Source organism: Rhyacophila brunnea, unplaced genomic scaffold (assembly GCF_057557595.1).
Source record: "Rhyacophila brunnea isolate RB1 unplaced genomic scaffold, BYU_Rbru_1.0 scaffold_8, whole genome shotgun sequence".
Classification (NCBI taxonomy): domain Eukaryota; kingdom Metazoa; phylum Arthropoda; class Insecta; order Trichoptera; family Rhyacophilidae; genus Rhyacophila; species Rhyacophila brunnea.
In genome coordinates, this window is record NW_028233350.1 from 32,450,868 (window position 1) to 32,475,811 (window position 24,944).

At 33.3% G+C, this 24,944-nt stretch overlaps 1 protein-coding gene across 1 annotated transcript; it reads right to left on the minus strand.

Annotated features, from left to right (window-relative positions):
* Nucleotides 1–323: 323 nt before the first annotated feature.
* On the minus strand, nucleotides 324–23,827 carry LOC147064154 (uncharacterized). Its single transcript, XM_085958641.1, has 13 exons — nucleotides 23,699–23,827; nucleotides 22,371–22,524; nucleotides 21,176–21,333; nucleotides 18,154–18,288; nucleotides 16,004–16,214; nucleotides 14,835–14,979; nucleotides 12,865–12,997; nucleotides 8,744–8,894; nucleotides 7,127–7,293; nucleotides 5,419–5,553; nucleotides 3,722–3,932; nucleotides 2,393–2,537; nucleotides 324–640 (listed from the first exon to the last, which is right to left on the minus strand). The coding sequence occupies exons 1-13, from the start codon at nucleotides 23,750–23,752 to the stop codon at nucleotides 460–462; spliced, it is 1,980 nt and encodes a 659-aa protein (XP_085814767.1). The 5' UTR covers nucleotides 23,753–23,827; the 3' UTR covers nucleotides 324–459.
* Between the last annotated feature and the right edge of the window lie 1,117 nt (nucleotides 23,828–24,944).

Genomic DNA, 24,944 nt, shown 5'->3' on the forward strand with positions numbered 1-24,944 from the left:
TCGCTCTAAAAGTTAACACAGCCAAGAGAAGGGCAGTTAAAACATAGCACTTTTTGACAGTTAATTTATTGTAACAATTAGCCGCCTCAATACATAAATATTATTGACTACCGTCGATAGCCGCCTTGTACATAGAATATCTTCGAAGGTGTGGTAAGCTGCACACATATTTGGTCTGGTCGCGCGATTGGCTGCTAGAATTATTTAAAAAATATTATTACTAGTTAAATACCTCCCTTACTTATCTCCCTAATAGTTCTGTCGATTACGGGACTTTTGAATGTGGGTTTAGGCATTTATTACGTTAATTGGTATCAGTATATAATATATAAAATATTCAACGCATAATTTTTTTTAAATAAAATTAATTAAAAAAATATTTGTAAAATATCGTTTTAAATTAATTTGTTATTCGTAGTTTCCGGTTGAGCACATTAGTCGTTCATTGACGAGATTAGTCTAAGATTGTTGTCTAGACTTGTCGATAACGTGTTTCAGATGCCCAATGGATTCAATCCAATAATCAGGCCTGTATGCAGGATTCACTGTATTTTCCGCCGCTTTCAGAGAATCGACTCCAGAAAGGACAAACATCTTCTGGAAACCACACACTGATGCCATTCCCATATCCGACTCAAGCCTGAAAAGAAGAAAGGTATTGAACTCCCTTGAATATTAATGAGTGAGTGAGTCGTTTTATATTTACACACAGAACACTATAAGAAATAGAGCTCCCTGATTGGTTAGAGGCCTTGGTGACAGAACTCACATTATTCATTGAAAAATGTGAGTTATGACACCAACAGTCAACTTTGTCAACGATTTTCAGATGGTTTAAAATGATTTTTCATACCCAACTATTTTTCTTTATATAGATTAATGCCTTTAAAATCACTCGGTCTGTTTAACTAAAAAATAATGACCAAATTGCAAAATGTGAGTTATTACTAGAGGTGGGTATTTCCCGAGAAAATCTCAATCTCGAGATTCGGGATTTCCCGAAATGACGAAATTTTGAATTCTCGAGATTCGGGATTTCCAGAAAAAAATCTCGAGAATTCTCGAGATATCGGGAAATTTAATAGAAATCAGTAAAAAAATCCTAAAATCAATGTAAAAACAGACAAATTCCAAAAAAATACGTCTTTTTTTATTTATGTAAGAAAACAAACAACTAGAATTTCAAAAAACACTGCGTCTGACAATCGCATACGTTTTTGAGACACAAAATTCCTTGATGTTCAAAAATTGCGCTCATTTTGAGTCGAAGTTGGCTTAGTTGTGTGAAATGCCCCGATCAGTCTTTGAACGTTTTATGTTTTCTGCCTACTTTTTTCATATAGAAAAATCGTTTTTTCAATTAATATTTGATAATAAAGAAATCCCGATTCTCGAGATCCGGGATTTTCCGAAATGTTAAAAATTTCAATTCTTGAGATTCGGGATTGAAAATCTCGAAAATTCCCGTCGGGAAATTCCCGAAAACCAACTCTAGTTATGACTCTAGGCGACGCATTTAGCTTAAAGATAACAATTAATATTCCAATAACACAACTGTAAAGATAAGGATAACCTCCACTGGCTTTTGAACAAAAATGATAATTTTGTTACCAAATCTAACTTGATGCATCGATTTACTGCCATTGCGAAATTTATTAATTGTAATTGTATTGCAACAGTGATTTATTACCAAATATTCAAAATATAAACCAGTTTGCAAAATACTAAACGTCAGACAGTCGAAAGATATACTTACTGTGTGCTTATATAATAAATATTGACTTCGTCATGGCACTGTATGTGATTACAGTATTACGCCACGCGCTTTTTGCATGCTGGCGGTATTGCAACTGTTTCCAAAAAAGACCGCGGTGACATGTAGGTATGTCTCGATATCGACTGTGTTTAGGAAAAAAACGGTGTAACCCTCGATTTTTCGAAAAGTGCTTTTATTAGATATTAATAATCTATACAACTAAATACACGTTCTGTAAAAAGGAAATAAAGCGCAAATGCTAAATTACTATCTAAATTTAGGTTTTAATTGAGCTTATATTAAGTTTTATTTTAAAGAAAAAAGCATTTACCCTCAATTTTAATGATTTTTATGTAATAAATTCTTTAATTATTGTTAGATCGAAAAGATATTACACCAAATCATCAATCATCATGCACCCAATGTACGTGCTTATTTTTTTTAATATTGAACCAAAATCATTCAAAAAACCTTTTTTGGTACTCCTGTAAAATTTGTTCTATGAGGGTTACGCCCTTTTATATTATATATTTTTCTTCTATATTATAGAGCCGCAGTCTAGTTCTGCATTCTTGTGGATACTGCTCTTCAGAATGCTTACCTTTACCACTAAAAAGATTTTTAAATCGCACTTACGTGTCTCCAAAAAAAATTGTCCGCCGTGGATCGGTTATATTAAATTGCTTGAATATGATTTGCTTCAAATATGTGGATGGTTTTCCAAACAACATGGGTTCTCTTCCAGACAATTCAGATATCGTCGTAACAAAGTATCCAGTACCTTTAAAATACAGACTTATTATTAGAGAACTTCGAATAAACGAGTTGCCTAGAGTCATAACTCACATAGGTATTCAAAAAATCGAGTTTTGAAATAATCGCAAAAAACCACTAGAGCACTGTATTTTGTAATTGGAAGAACAGTATTGAACTCCCTTGAATATAAATGAGTGAGTGGGTCGATTTACATTAAGTATTTAAATATATATATATAATCATGGCCCCCACATCCTGAAACGGGCCCCCAGGCTAAAATCTTTGGCCCCCTACCTATTGCTAAGGTTAAACGGAATATGACGCTATACAAGCATTTTTCCAAATGGTGTTCGAGGTCAAATATTATAGGTACCTATTAAGTGTAATTTTAGCATTTTTTTGTATTTTTGAAAACATCTATGTACTTACTTGAATTATGGAGTTGTCGTGTATCGATACTTTTTTAAATGTTAGAGCAAATATTTAATGTGATTTTATCTCACGTGTGAGGGCCATGTATATAATACTCCTAACGCTACCGGCACAGAGCACACTATGAGAAATAGAACTCCCTGATTGATTAGAAAGGCTTTAGTGTAAATGATAGTACATAATGATGTAGTAAATTAATAATGTGAGTTATGACACGAACAGTCAACTTTGTCAACGATTTACACATGGTTTAAAGTGACTTTTGATAGCCAACTATTTTTCTTTATATAGATTAATGCCTTTAGAATCACTTGGTGTATTTCACTATAAAATGACAAAATTGAAAAATGTGAGTTATGACTCCTAGGCGACTCGAGGGAACAATATGGCCGAAGGCAAACTCAATCCTATATAACACACAACCAATATTTGATCAAAATAAAAGGTGTCCAATTTGAGGTATAAGATTTATTTTTGTAATACAAGGTAATATCATGATAGATTTGGACATTATGTACCTATATCATATCGAAAAGGCCTCGCTTTGCTTCTCTGGCATGATATAATTCTATTGGTGAATTTCTTAATCACATTAAAGCGCGATTGTGACTTTCTGTGACTGATCGAAGGTAATGTTGACTATCACGTAGGTTCGTAGACTCTCTCTCTACTTCTACTACTATCTGGGACGGTCACAGTTACGGGTCGCTTACTCAGTACCCGGCTTTATACGATCAATTATTGCCGATTGAAAATGGCGATAATTTTAAATCTTACCAGGTATCGTCAAATTGTTAGGTAGTTTGTAATGTTTTTCTTTGTTACATGTCATATATAAAATATCAGGATTCCTAAGGAGTGCTATGGCTTTGCTTATTTTGAAATAGTTGATCGTCGTATCCATGTCCAACACAACACCACCAACATCATCAGCAGTATTGGTTACATTTTCAACAAACTCATCCATATCATCTGGGTAATCATTTATCTGTAAATCAAATCAATGCACATATGTTTTCAAAAAATTTAATATGTTTTAAATAAAAAAAATTATGTCTTACAGTCATTGAGCCTATAAATAATAAAAGTAAACGATCCTGCTCACGTACATTCAGGTCTGTTCATACAATTAATTCTTTACAGATAGCACAATCGATTCTTAATGACATTTATAAAGGGGCCTCTACACAGCTCAAACTAGTCATATAATTAAATCTTGAAAATATGCGTATTTGTCACAAATTGCGTAACAAAAGCTTAACGAAATCCCTCTAACGTAAATAGGATCTAAAAGATAACCATTTAAACAGATAGGTACGTATTTTTACACAAAAAAAAACCACTAAGTAATACTTTAATGTGTCAACACTGTCATTCACTCTCAGCGTGATGAGAGTGAATGACAGTGTTGTATCCGTCGCAAACATCTGTTTTCGAAGTATACGGTTGCTCTGAGTCTTCGTAAGGTGCCATGATTCGCTACCGTAAAGCAGCACCGTCAGAATGCAAGGGTCGAATAGGCGGCATTTGGTTTTGACAGAGTACAATCGTGAGTCCCAGGCACTCCGCATTGTGTTGAATGTTGTTCCAGCCATGCCCTTTCGGATAGCGAGCTCTTTCTACTAAATGTCATCTCCCGTGGTGTGTAACCCCGGGTACTTGAAACTGTCGATGCTCTCGATGTTTTGTCCGTCGCTAATCAGAAGGAAATCTGGATCAGGACAGGTATACATAGAGTTGGGTTTCGGGAATTTTCCGATGGGAATTCTCGAGAAATTTTCGAGATTTCCCATCCAGAATCTCGAGAATTGAAATTTTTAACATTTATTTATTATCAAATTTAATATTAATTGAAAAACGATTTTCTATATGAAAGAAGTGGACATAAAACACAAAACGTTCAAAGACTGATCGGGGCATTTAACACAATTAATCCAACGTCGACTCAAAACGAGCGCAATTTTTACAACATCAGGGAATTTTGTGTCTCAAAAGCGTACGCAATTGTCAGACGCAGCGATTGAAAATTTTTTGAAATTCTATTTTAATAAGTAATGTTTCAATTATTTTTGTTCCCTACTTCTATTTTGTTTGTCTTCTTACATTAATAAAAAAATCATATTTTTTTGGAATTTGTCTGTTTTTACACTGATTTTAGGACTTTTAGAGGTTTTTTTTAATCTCCCGATATCTCGAGAATTCTCGAGATTTTCTCGGGAAATACCCAACTCTAGGTATACAGGAATGATAATTAACCATTGCTATGTGTGTACACTACTTTAGAGACAGATGCTACATTACTATTTCACCGTGCCTAATAAAAAGTGTCAATAATTAGCACCTACTAATCAAACGCATTGTGTATTAAAATACCCGAAATATGTATTTTTTGTATATATTAGATAATGGGTAGGTAGATACTTAAAAAAGTAAGCACCTAGGTATGTATTATTATAATAATTTAGACTACTTACACCTTTGACACATTGGATTCCAGCAGCCTCAAATTGGGTTCGAACTGTATCAGATCCAATAAGAAAAATCTTTTTTGTGAAATTAATGCTTTTCAGATAGTCAATTATGGTCAAAATTGGATGAATCAAATTTTTCTGTAAAATAAAACAATTTAATAATGTAATAGACAACATTGAAGATTAGTCTTCATCCAGCGAATGACAATGACAAAAGAATTTTGACTACTTAGAAGGTGGTTGGTAAGGAAGAAGGCTGTGGAAGAGGCCAGAACTTGAAATAAAATGTAGTGTCATCAAAAGAAAAGGAAAGTTGAAGGTTTTCTTTAACATCTTTGGGCATTGTCCTACCTTAGGAGTATCTGTAATATGTATATTTGTAACAATGGGTGGCATGCCAAGGTTTTTTCACAGATGTGAATTTTAATAAATGGCGTCCAGAATCATATTAATTTGTATGTCTTCATAAATCAACGTATACTCATTTTTACGCGTTTTGCTAAGCTGCATTTTCCTTTCAAACTCATTTATCGACTGCAAAATAAATTCTAGACGTCATTTTCTTAGATAGGACTCGTTGTTTCCTCATTTCTTTCTTTGGTTTCTTTCTTTTATCTATATAGATTAGGTACTTATCCAAATAAATTATCGTTCTTCTCAATAATTTGGACTCATAAAGACGGACCCTATCGAACTCTGTATTACAGGACTAACTATTTATTCAAGAATATTATTTGAATAATATAATGTTGGGTATAACATCATAGTTGTTAGACTAAAATAAATATACATTGATGTAATGCGTAAAGAAAAGATAATAATATGACGACGACGTATTAGTGATGGGTTTACATTTTGAATATAAGTACCTACCCTATTTTTTATCAAACAAATTATCTGATCTTAATCATTTTTATGGATTCAATGAGCAATGAATGATTAATTATTACTTTTCGAATTTTCTGACGTGTTGGTTTCTTTAAATGTTAATGTTTTTATAGTCTATTATCTTTAGAATAATAATTTAACGTTTTACTTATCAATTATACTGTACTTAATTAAGTAATAATGGGTAAAATATCTGGCGAAAAATGCCGGTATTTTTCCTTCGTGTTCTATTGTTTTGGTTGCTATGGTTTCTTCTCCTATTTTCCGCCTGTCGCCGGTGTTGCCATCTTTGCTGCCACATATATTTTCAACGGTCGGCCAGTTTTAGGTACATATTGCCTAGCTCCATGGACTTTCTAAACAGCTGCAACGTATCCATATTTGCGAGATCTGCTCAGGTATTTAGGGTCCAGTTGTTTTCTCCACCATGATTTCCTTTATATATGGCTATTACGTTAAGGCTATACCTTAGCTGAGGCATGGTCTAAAAAGATCGTAACTATTTGACGCCCGGATTGTGCTAATGACGCGTGCCGAACGGAACATAATTTGTCATAAAAATTATATACCTATTCATTGACATTTTTGCTTTTTCGAGTACAGGAATAACGTTTTTAGTCATCTTTACACAATATAAGAATATATTCTTACGACGCCATCACAAAAAAATCGACGTGCTCCCACCTCGAATGCCGCTCGGCGATTGGCGACGATGTGAACTTTCGTCCCACCTATCGGTGAAAATTATTTGCCGTTTCACTTATGTATGCTCATATATTTATATATTATGAGGTACTAATATTTTTAATAATCATTTTCTTACTGGATCCAAGTCAATGCCGATGTCTGTAAATTGTTGTCTAGTATATTTCTTTGTTTTTGCACTCGAGTTGGTGAGAAAATGTAGCTTTTTTCCAATTGATTTTAATGTTGTTACCACTTCTCTTATGCCAGGTATTGGTTGATGATTCTGCAATGACCAAAGTACTCCTGAAAAATATCAAAACTACTTTTCGACTTAATGGAAAATCAAAATAATTCTAATCTCACGAATATTATATTGTAGATATTATATGTGGAGACTTCCACTAAGTTGGGAAGGGGGCGTTTCGGGTCCGGACCCCCCCCAGGAGTTAACAAATTTAAGTGAATGGAATATTTCATCTTCTTCGCCAGGACCTCATGATTTCGGATCGTGACCCGAATGATTTGAACTTTTTAAACGGTTGGCCCCACTCCTCTCGGTATTCTACGACGCACAAGGCCTGTGTCAGTGAAAGACCATGAGAATTGATGCAATCATTTGGGACATACAATGTTTCCCTTAGTATTCTGACACAGCATGTCTAAAAGACAAGACAAAACGGACACTAACCCCCTTAAAAATCAATATTAAATTATTATAGGTAATTTTTTCGAAATGGACCCCAATACTATTTTTTGAATTTACAATAAAATGTAATTATTACAAAAATATACGATTATTAAAAAAATTTTCGAATACATTTATTTACATGTGGCAACATTATTAAATTTAATTAAAATTTTTTGAAACACTTATGTGATATATACCTATCTAATAAGTTTAGCATAAATATTTAATTTATATGAAAATATGCTATGCTGAAACCTACCCTTACCAAGTGGGAAAAACATTATACCTACAATTCAGTGACTTCAAACACTTTGAGTTATTGAGAAATTACTGTTTTGATGATAAAGGGTTTTCGATGCTTACTAAAGGTATCAATTGAACTCAAGCTGATTTTGAGATTAAGTTCACGCCACACCATCGGTAAGAGATTTGATGCCCTCCTGGGGATAAGCTATTCACAACACAGCGATGAATGTGGTGTTCAGGAGGTATAGTGTTACAATTACAATCCCCTTAATTTGAACGACACATAGTAGAGCGGCGACATGCAGATGTACCTACGTAAGAATACCGAAGAGCATAAACGAACCATGGCATTGGGGAAGATCGTAGAGCTTAGTAAGATTATATATTATTTAAGAGAATTGGAGAGAAAGTCTGAATAATGGATCCTCAGTTAGAGGAGAAGAGGCGCAAGGAGAAGAGAAAGTGTGTCGCAGTCAAAGTCTTGGTAAAATTATAAATATATAAATAACAGAACCCCAACAATATTAATGTAGATGGTGGGCTATGTTTGAAGATATCATGGTTTCATGTGCTTCTCTTCTGAAAATCCAATGTTCGACTTGGCATCTCTGGTCACACTTTTTCATTACTTTGAGCAGCGTTTTCTGTCAGCTAAATATTTCTTTTTGCGACACACACATTTCTTAGGGCGGCGTTCGTACTCATACATCTAAGATTAGACTACACCGAGTTCTCATGTAAGTTACCTTTACGACGTGCATGAGACTTAAGGCAAAGGAAAAATACATGGCGACTGCAAGAAAAAAATGCTAGGCTTACCGTCACAATCTGAAACAATTGTATCAAAGGAATCCAAAAATATCTTTGCCTCGTCCGATGACAATATTGACAGATCAGTGATGGCGCTTGGTGAAGCATAACAGATTCCTGCTGTCATTAAACATATTAGCGCCACGGATATCTGAATCTCCTGTAAATAATATAAATTCATTATAAAACCAAAATAATGGTCTACTACGTCGATCTTGGAAGTGCGCTGGACAAAATTATTAGGGTCTATGTCCTAGGACCCAGGATGATCCAACTAAATGTCAGGAAATGTACATATGTTGCATATTGAATTAGCAAGACACAAATAATTTGTAACAATCTGGACCACAACCATGATAATATTGTTTGATGATAATATACATAGAAAAATTCTCAAAATGATTTCAACGTTTGGTTAGGTACTTATAGAAGTTCTCACATTTGCGCAATATTAAATTTGACAGTTCGATATCCTCTTGAATTAACTCATAACATTGCATAAACTCATTCACTAGGTACCTGGGTAGCTCACGAATTTAGTCAATTTATTTTTCGGGCTCCTGGGAAAAAAACTTAATAATAGTCCCGTCCCACCAATGTTAACCCCTGAAAAGGAACTGCCTAAAATCAGTCGCAAAAAGGAAAAATTTATTAATAAGTATAGATAATAGATACCACCATTCAACGAGATTTGAACTTGTCACTCATTGGTAAGAAATGTAGTGCATTAGCCCGAGCTCTGAATCCTTTGATTAACGAACATGAACAACTTTGTAAAGAAACACTTCCTAGTGAAATTATTAAGCAGAAAATAATACACCCCTCGAAACTTCACAGATTCATCTGTATCACATTTGTCCGGTACAAATCTTGCAATCGATTTTTAACTAACTTCCCGACTAGCTAGACATTTGAAACTTTTAGAATATATCAGAACACGATGCCAATGCACTTTTAGGCATTTTTAAATAGAATTAAATTCATTTCCAGTTAACTCTGTTTTGTATGAAAAGTTATTTCGGAAGAAATCCGTAATCCAATCCACTATTATTGGTTGCTAGGGTCCTAACAACTAAATTATTAATATATACGTGTGTTACTATGGAAATCAATGAGTGTCAAAATGACATTTCAGTATTATTTCCATCATATTTTTTTTAAACAGAAAATTAAAAAATGACTTATATAAAAAGTTCTTTTTATCTTGTAATAATTGTTTATGATGTGGCTAATGTGTGTTTTAGTACCTACTGTAAAAATAAAATAATATTATGTATTAAACTAGGTACCTTTATTGTCATAATTTTGTTTTTATGCATAACACAAAATACACAACCACATTTATGCAGGCAGAGATGTAACTAATTCTCTTTTTGTTTTTAAATAATTCTCTTTTAATTGATTGAATTGGCCAAGAAATTTGATATTTTATAATAATCTGGTTATTATTTTTATTTCCAATTTTTGGCAGTGGTGTTCAAACTTAAAAAGCGTATTAACCCCTTACACAAAATGTTCGGCAATTCATTATGCAATGCTGCCATTTTCAAAAACTTGAAATTAAAATTGTCTGAGAATGTTAAGAATATAATATGATTTTATGCTTCTGTTGTGTCCAATATAAATTATTGAAATAACTGTGACTCAATCGTGTCTGTTGATTTTGTTTGTTTGTTGTCTATTGATTTGTACGTAAGTCTTTTTATATTGCCACAAACGCCGGCATATGCCTGAGCTTTGAACGGTGATGCCACTTTTTTGTGAAGTATGTATACGGGGCACATCATATAGAACTATGTAAATATGACGAAGCACAGTGCTTGTGGCTTTTATAAAAGACAATAGTTTTATGTAAGGATATGTAAGAAGATTAAAGATATATCTAGATCAGTGATTTTCATGTGCGGCCACCATTTTGCTGCAGCCACCAGCGCTGTACAGAATAATATTTAAGTGAAAAACTTCAAAGTGATTATATAAAAGGGTCAACTTTATTCCTAAAAGATTTTTTGCCACGAATTAGTTCGATAAATAAACAACTAAAAAAAAGTAAACAATAGAAACCGTGGACATGGAAATGGATTTGATTTGAGTTGCCCCATCTCCACCCACCATGTATATGCAGCCGTGGTTTGTGCACAGCCACCTTCCATGATGCTACAAACGTGTCAGAATGAAAAGTTTTTAGTGCCACACTTCCTTTAAATTTTTTTTAGTAAATAAAATTTAGCTTTAATTTTTTCAATCACAACAAAAGTGAAATTTGGTGCGGCCACCAGACGTTTCCATAGAATTGTCAACGTCAATTGTACGGCCACAGTTGAATTTCACGTGAGAACTACTGATCTAGATACCTACATAATTTAAAAATAATAACACATTGAATTTTATTTTAAGGTGGTTTTAATTAAGAAAATATATAGGTATTTACATATCATTTGAGAAACACTTATGTTATTTTAACATATTTTATCACTGCTGATAAATACAAATATCACATTTTTTTTTATATTCAATGACTAAAAATCTAAAAATAAAATACTTCGTATTGGGAAGGCACAAGCATGTAAAATAATTACCTAGATATGATTTTTTAAACTGTTAGAAATGTTTATTATCAAATTTTTACACAAATAATCATCAATTGAAATGAAAGGCCAAGAGGAATCAATATTGAAGAAAGTAGCGATTATCAAACATTGTAATACAGTACTCTCTCCGTAATCCGCCACCCCAAAAACCAGACAAGTGTCCAATTAGTGAAACTGGCGGTAATAGTGCATACATACAAAATATGGTAAAAATTAAAACAGGTATTTCGTAAAAATAGTTTTTTTGAGAAGTACTAGCAAATTACGGTTTTATTTATAATAAAAATTACTAAATTATACATATTTATAAACTAAGTTTATTAAATAAATATTTAACAGTGAATCACTTGATACAACCAATTGTTCAGTGAGGCAGATATTCTTGAATGACTTAGGATTCCTGGCTTTCTCTATAAGCAAAAGCTTTAGTTTGTGTCCTGTTGCATTGGAGCACGTCATAAATGTGATGCGGTCCTTGGGCATTTTCCTCCCTGGTATATTACTTACCTTTTATCACTATTGTCTCTATGCATTTCATAGAGTGGCGCTCAAAACCGAGATATTTATAATTGCATTTATATGTATTTTATTATTACAGAGATACGAGTGAGTAAAGTAACCGGACGGGTAACTGAGGTTTTAGAGGTATTGTCAAACCACCCATGGCCCTGCATTCCCCCAGTCTCATGTTCTGCCGCACTCCTATCTCATCTCCACGCTCCATACTCAGGCGCACCTGCCTACATACATACTTCCCATCCAATTCCCTTCCTACCCACCTTCAATACCCACCTTCTCCCAATCCTTTTCATATGTGACATTTGGCTAAGTAAGTTATTCTTCGCGATGAACATACGTTTTACGAAGGAGAGGTTTCCAAAATAAACCCGTCTCATCTGTGTTGTTATATATTGATATATAAATCTTATTACCTAATTAGGTAGGTACGCGTTTACCCTTTAGATGCCGGGAGGTATTAGAATGGTGATACCCATTGGGCCACAAATTTCTGTGAAAAATAAAACCTTAGAAACATCATTATTTAGAAATATATTAAAAGTGTATCATAAAGACTAGTACATAATATATCGGTTAAGAATGTCACCATGATTGCAAGAGACGGCAGTATAGTGTATTATTATTATATTTATTTATTATTATTATATTAATATATTAATTTATTTAAAACAACCGACTGGCGCTAGTGTAGTGAGTGTAAAGTACAGCATGTATACAGGCTCATTTTCTATTGCCGGCCTTGCATGCATGGATTTGTAGAGTGCGTAAACGCGCTTGTGGCACACATACAGTTTTAAGTTTATAAACATTTTTTTTTTCATTCATGTCAGCAACGACTTGGTATAGCTTATATATAGTATTCTATAAAGAAAGTTTCTTTATTTGTATTATTCAAATCAATATGTTTCGATTCTTGATTTTATACAAATTTCAGCCAGTCAATTTTAAAATTTGTTCAAATATATTGATTCGCTAGGGCTGTTGCTCAGCTAATTCAATAACACTCTTGAGATGACCTACAGATTTAATCCAATAGTCAGGTTTGTAAGCAGGGTTGACCATTTTCTCCGCCTTCTCTAGAGTATCACTCCCAGAAAGAACGAACATCTTTTGAAAGCCACAGACTGTTGCTATTCCCATATCTTGTACAAGTCTGAAACAGAGAAGAGATTTACACGCTGTTACCAAAGTGTACTGTATTAGCAACGTTACTTAATATTACATAATATACACAGACCCCGATAAGCACACACTAAAATAATAGTCATAATTAATTCAAAGTAATTTTAATTAGAAATTGGCAATGTTTATTTCTAAGACCTGAGGAGATGATGAGTGTAGAGAGAAAGTCTGTTCGGAGTTCCTCGGATGAATCAAGGAAAGAATATATTTACCGACACAATAATAAAAGAATACAATGGTTAAAATGGCAGGGACAAAGTTATGAGGAAGGGTACTGGTATACTGGTATTACTAACTATATCGAAGGGACTGCGATGTACCGAGATGTGATGATCGAGTGCCAAGTGACTGTTTCCATCATCGTCCTTCACTATATATACAACTGAATATTTAGTACGTTACAAGAGTCATCATTTCTCCATGTTGTAATTTAATAAATCATAATAGTCATTGATAGTCTAGGTTATGATTGAGAAATCTACTGACAACTGCCCATCGCTACACCGATTTGTTTTGAAAACAAAACATTAACACCGAAGTGTGTCACACCTGTAATACTGATTGCTAATTGCTAATTGCTACAACTTTTTACTTTATACTTTAATTATTATGTCCAAATAGCCAAGGGAAAAATAAAACCTTCGGATAACAGCAACATGTATGAGTTAAAATGCAATGACTGTGATCGGGTCTACATCGGAAAGACCCATCAGTCCTCTAGTATTACGGTTAAAAAACAAGTTAGACGTCTAATAAATAATAATTTTTCAGAATCTAGTACTGCCTAATCAAAAATAAAAATAACTCAATTATTTTTTATTTTAATTCAATACTGAAAACACACAATGCTGGATTCTTTATTATAGAATAAAATAAAATTTGAAAAACATCAAAAACATTCCTAGAAAAACAGTTGAATCGTGGGACTCACATCATATTTCTTCTAGAATAAAAAATCCTATAATCTTAAAACTTGTGTAGGTATTTTCAGATGGTGATTTTAAAATAATTGTTCATAGTTTAAATAGGAATAAAGTGGTCAAATGAATAGTATAGAATTCCTCTAAATAAATATTAATAGAGACATTAAAAACATTTTAAACCCAAATCGCTTCCCACTTCTCATGATTTCCTTATTGAAAATTCCCACCACCTCAATATCGAGGGTATACTGACAGAATGCATTATCTCAGTTTTTGCTGTTTTAAATGCCAAAATGTATACAATTTTACGCTCTATGTCCTGGTAAAACGCACAAAGGCATAGGATATAATGGTGAGAAAATAGAAACATTATTAAATCATATTGTTATTTTTTTATTCTGATAGAAAGCATGATAATGATCTAATGCGTTCTGCGTATACAAAATACAGGACTTGTAACATGTCGTATATTGTGTTTGCCATAAAGGTTAGTCTTTATAATGTAGAAAAAATGTTTTTAAATCATAAAAAAATCTATGTGGGAGAATGCTTTGAAAAAAAAATTAAAGTCCTTTTTGCGATTATCTCAGAACTTGTTTTAATGACTTAATGCTTTCTGTCAGTATACCCTCGATATAATGTTTGATTTTTGTTTGAACTGTTTTTTTCCGGCATTGCATAGTTCTTTTTCCACCCCCACTAAAGTATTGACAAAAATCATAATATTACATAAGTACATAAATTCAAATGTAAATTTTGTTACTTACTTATACTTGAAAAAGCTAATGTGTGAGTGAAACATATGTGGTAAAATATTTTTGATATGTGGTGAATATTAAGTATTAAATACATGAGGCAAAATATTTAAAGAGCAATATAACTTACAAGTCTCCAAAGAAAATTGCCCGTTGCGGTTCGGTTATATCAAATTGCTTGAAGATAATTGGCTTCAAATATGGTGAAGGTTTTCCAAACAACATCGGTTCTCTGCCAGATATTTCAGTAATCATTCTGGTGAAATAGTAAAGCCCTGCATTGAAAATAAATTGTTAGATACTAATGGCAAGTGTTGTTCATTCTGTGGGAAGTCATTATTAAGAGATATGTAGTACATTCGTAAGGTAGGTACTTGGTTCACACCCTGACAAATTTTGTATTATCATGTTTTTAATTACTATTATGAGTTATTTTACCCAAGTTTCAGTTTACTGATGAGGTCAGTTCTTACATCAGTGCATTTATTCTATACACAAGGCTGCTATCGGCGGCTGTCGAGGTTAGTTAATCATATTTATGTATTGAGGTATTATAATTATTACTGTTACAATAAGTGCTATGTTTTAACAGCACCTCTCTTGGCTGTGTTAACTTTTAGAGCGAGATAAGACAGTTTTGACAGTTTATTCGGCTAACTTATTGTAGTAATTATAATACCTCAATACATAAAATATGATAAACTACCCTGGATAGGCGCCTATATCTACCGATAGCAGCCTTGTGTATAGAATAGATGCGCTGGATCTGTCATTAGTAACAAGTCTGATATTCGAAAGTGAGATACTGACAGCAGCAATATTTGGAACCAAGAATGAAGATGGAGTGTGGTGGATACGTCACAATCACAAAGTCGATGAGGAATTTGGAGAACCTACCAAACTATCAAAATTTCGCAACTAAAATGGGCCAGTCATGTTCAACAAATAGACTTCTGCCGAACATTCTGGAAAGTGTCGGAAGTCGAAAATTGCAGTGATTGGATGGCGTGGCTTAGGATGCGTGAGCGATCGGTATTCCGGATCGGAGTGAGATTGCAGAGGATAAACCGGACTGGAAACGATGACTTGAAGAGGACAGAGCTCACCCAGAGCTGTTGCGACATGAGTGATGTGTGACGTGTAGCCAAGTTTCAATCCTTTCTTTTTAGATGCTTCGATTAAGGGTTGATTAACCAGCCAAAATGTAAAAATATTTTAACCATTAGTTATTTTACATCTTTCAGACTTATTTACTTACATTTAATTTAAGTTTAATCATAGGTATTCAATGAAAATTACCCGGTAATGTTAACTCCGCAATTGGTTTAAAGATTCTATCTTCTCCGGTGATAAAATACATAATATCTGGATTCTTAAGCAGAGATACAGCTCTGCTCAGTTTGTAGTAATTAACCTGTAAGTCCACATCGACGATAACAGCGCTGATGCCATCATCACTCTTGGACATGTTTTTCACAAATTCTCCCATGTCATCCAGGTAATCATTTATCTGTATAAGGAAATGATAAAACTTGAAAAAAAATTGAATTCAATGGTGCCACTAAACTTTCTCTTACTTTTTCTCACAGTTCTCTATAGGTAATATTGTTATTGAAACCTGAGACTAATTTTAATTTAACATTTAATTTATTGGTGTATGAATAAAAAACTATGTACTATTATGGTACGTTTACATTTGACATTTATATTGTCATATTTATGTATGACACCATATTCACCAAGTGTAAACATTAATTATATTTGTACCAGCCACTTATTTTGCGTGTGTCGACACTCACCTGTCACTTATTCAATCTACTTATATACGCAAATGTAAACACCGCGTATTCGACAATTCCGAACTTGCCGCGATATATCACCGAAGTTGGACCACCGTCTACTTTTATATCAAGTACCTGACACATTATTCGTAGTTTGACAGGTACCTAGTGAATTGCATAGGTATATTTCTAAAACAACGGACAATCAATTATCATAGGTACACCATGAATGTATGCCCAACGTTTACGTTAATAAATGTACCTACTGTAGCGATCTGTCAAAAATCATAGACAGTGAGAAATAAATCGGATGTGCCGTGTTCTATGGATTTTGTTCGAAAATAAAATATCGCTTGTTCTCGGCACATACGATTAATTCTGATGCACTCTGTGAAGAAAAAATGCGCTTTACCTAATTCATTTTGGCCCACACCTGCACTCATAATACGATAATATTATATTGAATATGCAATGACGATCAAGTGCTAGATATCGCAATGTTACTGTTAATCGTTCTTCTACACTTATGGCATTTCTAAATTGTGTCTTGTTTTTTGGCAAAAGGTCCAATCTTGCAAACTAAAGTTCACAAATTGAGTTGGATCTTCGATTTTAAACTCTGACATTAAACGGAAGGCACCTAGTTCTTCTCGTCGCTGAATCCATTCCCGCACCCATCTAGACCATTTTTTCCTCCTTTTTGTTGCCAAAAGACCTAAAATAATAGCACTCGCTGCTTTCTTTTTTAACATTCCCATATTGACAACTGACATAACGTTTTTGAGAAGTATACAAAATAAGTGTCCGAATAAATTACAATATCATATGTAAACACCGCATATATTTATTCCAATGTTGCCATTGAATAAAGTGTCGAGACTTTATTTCAACGAGAAGTATACCAGAATTTTATGTCAGATCCATGCAGGTGTAAACAGTAAGTGAAATTTTATGTCAGACACATAAAATAAGTATAACGGTATAAGTGTCAGATGTAAACGTACCATTAGAGACTATCATGTTGATGCATACATTTTGTGTAGTAAAAATGGCTTATTGATACATCAATTACTGATACTGTTAACTTTGTTAACTTAAAATAACCATTTTCATTGAATTTTGGGTGATATAAAAAATAAATAATCGTGTTGGGTAATGCATTTTTCCGTGCGTCCACGTATTCAGTTCTGCATTTTATCGTTAGTTGATGTATATTTGAACAAGCAATTTAATTTACTTCAGAAGTGTTTAAAATTGCACACATTTGGCGCAACCAGCAGTGCTGCCGCCTAGAGGGATAACAATACATATTTACATTGATTATAGGTGTGCGCATGGTAGGTTGTCACAATACACTACTTTTTTGTACTTGACATTATTTTTTTCAAGACGTGCCCAAAAATGTGTAAACCAAATAAAAAACAATTAATATTGAATAGTGGACTTATAGGTTTTTGTAATAGACACTTCATATACTTACTTATATCTGTAACTGTGAATGTACAAAAATTAGTCTTCATACGTATCCATGGGTTGAAAAACTAAAATCCTATATATTGCTCATAATACCAATAACGTGCATTGAGTTTATGATAATTAATCCCAATTCAATCCCATTTAATCAAATGACAAAATATTATAATGTGGTTATGTATTTTTTGTACTTACGCCTAGAACACATTCAATACCGGCAGCCTCGAATTGGTCTACAATAGGTTTTGTACCAATAAGGTAAATCTTCTTATTGAAATTATTGCTCTTTAGATAGTCGATCATGACTGAAACTGGATGGACCAAATCATTCTAAAAATAATAATTATAGTTACAGGTCAGTGGCGTACGGGGACTTTTACTTGTAGGGATCTGTTAAAAAAAATCATATAATATACAGTAGGCGCTCGATAACACGGCCATATTTTTTCACCTACGCCGGATTGTCGGAAATACCGGATTTCTATAGGAAATAATTCTATCACAGATTTTCACAGTAAAAATCTTTATTAGTTTATGTAAACATACACAAAAAATTGGTAATTGGCTCTGTAATCCGGCAGTTTAATGTGAAACCTGCCGGATTATAGGGCAGGAGAGCTGAGTTGCAATATGCCGGACTATTGGACATGCCAGATTAGTGAACGCCGGAATACCGAGCGCCTACTGTATATACATACCTACAATCTGCTATATATTAGTGGCCATTATATGTAGGCGCTTTCCCGCACATCTAAGAGAGTGTGGGCTTTCATGAGGTAAAGACCAGGCAAGTAATCGTGCATAATTAAAACTTGCCGCTAAAATTGATTAAAGTTCTTTCGCTTGTGCTTTCTATAAACTTGGATACAACATAATATTATATAGATTGATGAAGTCGACAATCAGTTTTTTTGGTCACAAGCGGACATTCATGTTAACAGTTGCATGGAGATGTGGTAAAGCATGTCAGGCATACAACGATACAACTTGTCATACTTATTTGTTTTCGTTGAATTAAAAATACATACTACAGATGGCGTTGGTTAGTTTTTTAAATTTCAATAAGCCATGATGACCGACCGGTTCGAGTTCCTGGGTCTGGCAAATACACACATTGTTTTTCAATTTGTGTTTGAGTCAGATTATGGACCTAATAGGTTGAGCAAGTGTGACATCCATTTCTCGTAAAAATAATATGTTAATACAAACCTCCACTCTGTGGAGGCTCATAATGATCTTATTAGTATCGGACATGGCAAAAAATAACCAAACCATAGTAATCAAAAATATTCTTATATCTATAAAATATCTTAAACTATGTATGATTGAATGACATAATTTAGGATATTTTATAAACAATGACTATTTTTTGACTGTTATCTATTGTGGCATGGTTTACATCATTGATATACTACTGGATGAATCATATGCTTCTTAAAATGACGCCCGATTTTCAGCGAGTCGGCCTTTGTTAAAACTTACTGAGTAAGCCCGGTCTAGCTTGCATCTTACTCTAACTAATAGTCAGCGCATGACGACTTGCTCTGTCTGTTTTGCGTTGCAGCCACCCTTAGGTTCACTATTCCAAGAACGCAAATTTAGTTTTACAGCCAGGGCAATACGGGTGAAATTCGGGAATCCATGTTAGCGGTCTTAACGCATTATACCTACAAGGAAATATTATAAGACGATATTCGTTATATCTTTTGTGGTACATTTTTAAAATATACACTTGTATGGGAACTGCTCATCTAGTAGTATATCAATGGTTTACATAGGGTTTAATTGAATTTTGAAAACTAATTAACATAATTTGCAATATGTAGTCTTAGAGCCCTATGCACAATCGTCTGTCATAATTACAACAAAATTACAACAAAACACTATCCAGAAAGCCTTTCATAGTTATGATCAAGTTGTCTATGGTCCACCAAATCTGCAATAGCTTCGTTCTGTTTTTCTATTGAAAATATTACCATATATAAAAATTCTCTTTTTCATAATTTAGGTAAATTGTTAAACGATGACAAAAATATGAAAAATATACAAAATAAATTCAATAACTATAAATACACAATTAATATTTAATAAAAATGATTAAATGTCTCCGCAATTAGTGAATAATATATGTTATTTTTTGACCATGTTTTTCCCGATACGGTAACACTTGCCGTTGAAATGTCAGATTTTGTCATACAATTATTACAAATATATGCCATGATGTGAATAATTATATAGAGTGATTAAAACTTATATTACCACGTTGGTGTGTAGGTAACTAAGTACTTATATATTTCAACTACCTATCTATTGGTTTAATATTACATAAATATCTAAATCTGAATAAGAAAAGTTAATTCATAATTCATTGACACTGACATTTCAATTCGATAATCGGTTATACTAAATTAAGACATGTACAGAATCAAGAAAGTAAAGGAAAATATGTTGTATTAAATGTCACGGATATTTAATAGTTGTTCAATACCCATATTGAGATCAATTGTTAAATGAATTTGAGTGTATTGGCCGTTTTAAAGACACATCAATTTATTTTGACAGCAGCTGTCAGTGGTAAATGGCAATACGGAAGGGGGGCAAGGGGGCGAGTTCATAACAAAAGTAATCTATGGTTAAGGATTCCTTATCTCTATAATCTATAGTTAACAGATGGATTTCGGCTACTTACAATTTTTACTGTTATTTTATGGTAAGTACGAATTGAGCATCGCGCTCTTAGTTCAATGAAAACAAAAACAAATGGTTGACAAGGTTTAGTGTGCATTATTTATGTCGGATCCAGCTTACCTCCACCCTTTGCTACTGAGAGCTATTGATACATTGTAATATTTAATAATTATATTACTTGGTGAAGCACTCAATTTAATCATACTGTCTGCAATTTTTTTAATTTATGTAGATTCGGAGTAATAGTATACTGTGCTTCGTGAACAGATACTGGGTATGCGAGGCTTTTTCTGAATAATTGTGACCCATGTAACCTTTCATCCCATCTAAGGTTAAGATGTGATATTGAACTTGGCTCGATTACAATGTCTGCCCTTTCTTCAAGCCTAACAGATTCTGGCATCCTGAAAAGCCAGTAATAACTAAATATACCAGAGTTATGAGATATTGACTTGATGTAACAAGACAAAAGACGACTGGTAAACGATAGTGATTCTATTAGATATGGTATAAAAATATGATGTCTTACTTCATCCAAGTCTATGCCAATGTTTTTAAATTCAGATTTTGTATACGCCATCGTTTTGGCACTGTTATTGGAAAGATAACGTAATTTTTTTCCCATCGCTTTTAATTTTGCAATTACTTCAGGTACTCCCGGTATTGGTTCTGGATTCCAAAGCACTCCTGGAAATTTATTCAAGATTTAGAAATAAATAATAACTTAAGTAGGCAAGACCTATTTCTTATAAAAAAAACTCCATCCATTGAACATACTGTTTTTTTAATTTGACAAATAATTCACAATATTTGAGAACCTTCTTTGTTGAATATATTTAATTTGAAAACACCTTAGATCAGTGGTTTCCAAACTTTACGTTACTACGCCTCCCTTTTAAAAAAAACTAATCTTGGCGCCTCCACCCCCTTATTTCATTAAACAATACACCTTTTTAAATAGCCAAAAATGTACTACTTAAAACAACAATGAAAAAAACAAAATTATAAATTTTTTTTATAAGATTTTACTACTTTTATTATATTCATTTTTAAGTTAATTTGTTTTTCATGCGATGAATGTGCTTGTTTATTAGCACAAAGTGCTCTTTTTCTACTAAATGGGGTCGATATTTGGATTTCATTGCAGCTAATGCAGAAAATCCCGTTTCGCATACATACGATGTTACGAATGGTAGGTAACAGTACTTTACTAACAGTACTTTACTTACAACTTGTATGATATTATTCTTCACTTCGATTCAATCAAAATTGAACTAGGGTTTTTGTTTCAATAAATTATCGCATGATAATTCTATCATTTTTTTCATCATTCATCATCATTTATCATTTAAGTACCTATAGCAATCGCGTGGGCGACTTTTTTTAATTATTAGAGTAAATTTGTGATGTCAGTTATACCCGGGCCGCCAGGCTCTTTATAAACTATGCATTTTCAAACTGCAAACTTGTGGCTATATTTGTGTTAAACTTTTCGCGCCTCCCTTTGCAACAGTCGGCGCCTCCAAAACGTTCTCTTGGCCAGACAACAAATCCTTTATTTCCGAAGAGATTACTTTGACCAGTTGACCCATTTATAGAATGAATAATGTATTTAACCCATCTGCATACATAATGCGAGCATTAAGTAGATTTAATAATTTTACTCAGACTAGTCAATCACCGGAGCTCGGTATTTTAAAATTTCTAACTATTATTTAACCTACCATCACAATCTGAAACAATCGTGTCAAAAGAGTCGAAAAATAATTTTGCCTCGGCTGCTGACAATGTTGCCAGATTCGTCATGGTCTTTGTTGAAGTGCTCTCACTGACGGGCATCATTAAAAATACTAATGCTGCTACAACTATTGGCAGTCCCTGAAAATAAATTAATAATCAAACGTAAGTGTTAAAAATTTTAGTTATTTAATTATTATTTTTCATTTTATTTTATTATTGGCTTCCTGCAAATTTGGATGGTCAGCCGGTATGACACATCGTAATTTTTAAGTAACCTGTTAATAAAAATTGCTGGCACATGAAAAAAATTTAGAACCATGTAAAATGAAACTTCAAACACTGCAGAATGTCTGAAAATTTTTAAGAAACTTTTGGTTTTGAATGGAAAAAAATATTTTGGCAAAAATACTAAAACAAAAAAAAGAGTCAATTCCTGCAGCAGGATCTTTGCTTTTCACCGCTTGCTTTCTTTATACCAGACAGTCTATGCGGATTGCGACTAAAACTATCGGTGGTTATGTGGTCACTCACCAGCCATTGCAACATGTCCCACCAGCTAACCATCTTAGTTTATGGGAAGCCTTAGTTGTGCTAACTATATGCATTCAACTATGGAAATTTATCAGGGTAAACGTATGATATTATACTATAGTTGTATACTTACAACAATGGTTTAAATTTAAATTTATAAACAAATAATCGACAGATAATAATCACCATTGCTTCAAGCATAGTCTCCTTACAGACATAAAATATCTTAGACAATATGTGGAATCGTATATTTATATACATTATTATCCGTATTGTAACCATTTAAGTGTATACTTTACTGTGTTTAATATACCTAGTTGTTAAGTACACTCCATTTTTACTTACCTAGATATCGATTTACCTTCACTAAATTCTTTAAGCTAAGACTAATAATAACATAATATCATAAGCTATTCCATAATCTTACTTATTATCGATACAAATAATATCATAGTAATGATAAAAATATTACGTCATATTAAATTTAACAACTTACATATTATTATCAGTAGCTCTCAAAAGATTAAAATTATTTACATAACCTCAATATGTAATTGTCACATTGCTTAGAATTATTGCATTATTAATAATTTAAATACCTTTGATACTTATATAATTATATCTCCATGAATGCCCTAAGGCTAACATATATATTATATGATATATGGGACTACTACGCTGCGAAAACCAAAAAGTTGACCGGTCTCCAAATGAGGATTTTGATAATATTATAGTAAACTACAAAAATAGAATAGAATAGTGGGAAGAACGATAACATTACCAAAACGAAGATCTGCACTGTGGAATAATGGATGCCGGTGTTTGGCATGATCATATTGACTTGAGAAAATATGTTGTTTTTATTGATGATTTGTTTTGTTTTGACAGTTTAAAAGTCTAGCCATAGACTAATTGAGTCTAGCTAGGTTATGACATGAGAGAGTAGATTGCAGTGCTGCCATATGAAAATATATTATCTATGATGAGAAAATCACGATTCCTCAAAAAATAAGTATTTTTTATTCAATAGATTAAAATGTTCACACCAAGAAGGTTTCAAATTTATATTCAAATATTTTTTATTGAATCTTAGAAGCTGAGAGTAAGGACATTAAAAAATATGATTTCTGGCTATATTATCCTTATTCATGCAACAGTATTCTAGCCGTAAAGTTACTAATTTACCTCAATTATTATCCGGACTAATTTGTAATGAAACTAGGTACCTACTCGGTATGACAAATTCGGATAGTTAAGTTAAAAAATAGTAAGTAAACAAAGAGATTGGACTCCTCTTTGTAAGTAAACCTATTTTTCAACCGAATTGCAAATTTCGAATATTTTTCACATACCGGTGAGGGGACACCTCTTTACACGTCATAATAATTAATAATATTATTATTATAGTGCAAGCTGGATAATCGACGATCTGGATAATCAAAAAATAATGTCTTAGCAAAATACATTTTAACTAATATCACTAATATTATAAGTCAAATAGTTTTACAGCAATCAATAAATTGACAGAATGAACGCGCGGGCAGCGGGGCGGTAGCGGCGCGTGAAACTCAAACGTAAAACCGTGTGTGAAATGTCCTAAAAAAGACATTGTCTACGAAGATTCCACACACGTTTATACGTTTGAATTGCGCACAGGGGCCCGATGTTAGAACTTGCGAGTGCTAGCTGCCCGGTCGACATGACGTCATTGTGACGTACTACCGGAGTGATAATAGCGCTCGAGAATATAACGCTACTCCGACAGCTGCGCTATTCATTGTCACCATACACATATAAGTGTTTCATCGTAATAATATCTACGGTGGGCACTGCGCGCGGGCGGCATGCCTAGAGCGTGTATTGGGCTGACGTCACAATTACGTCATGTCGTCTGGTGCCACACGAGTCGATAGTTAGGAAATCGCGGTGCAGGGATGCCGCCCCGCCGCCCGCTCGACCACTGTTTCTAGCTAGCACTTACGATCCAGACATATTATCGTATGATAGTGCCCGAAGAGCCAAATTGG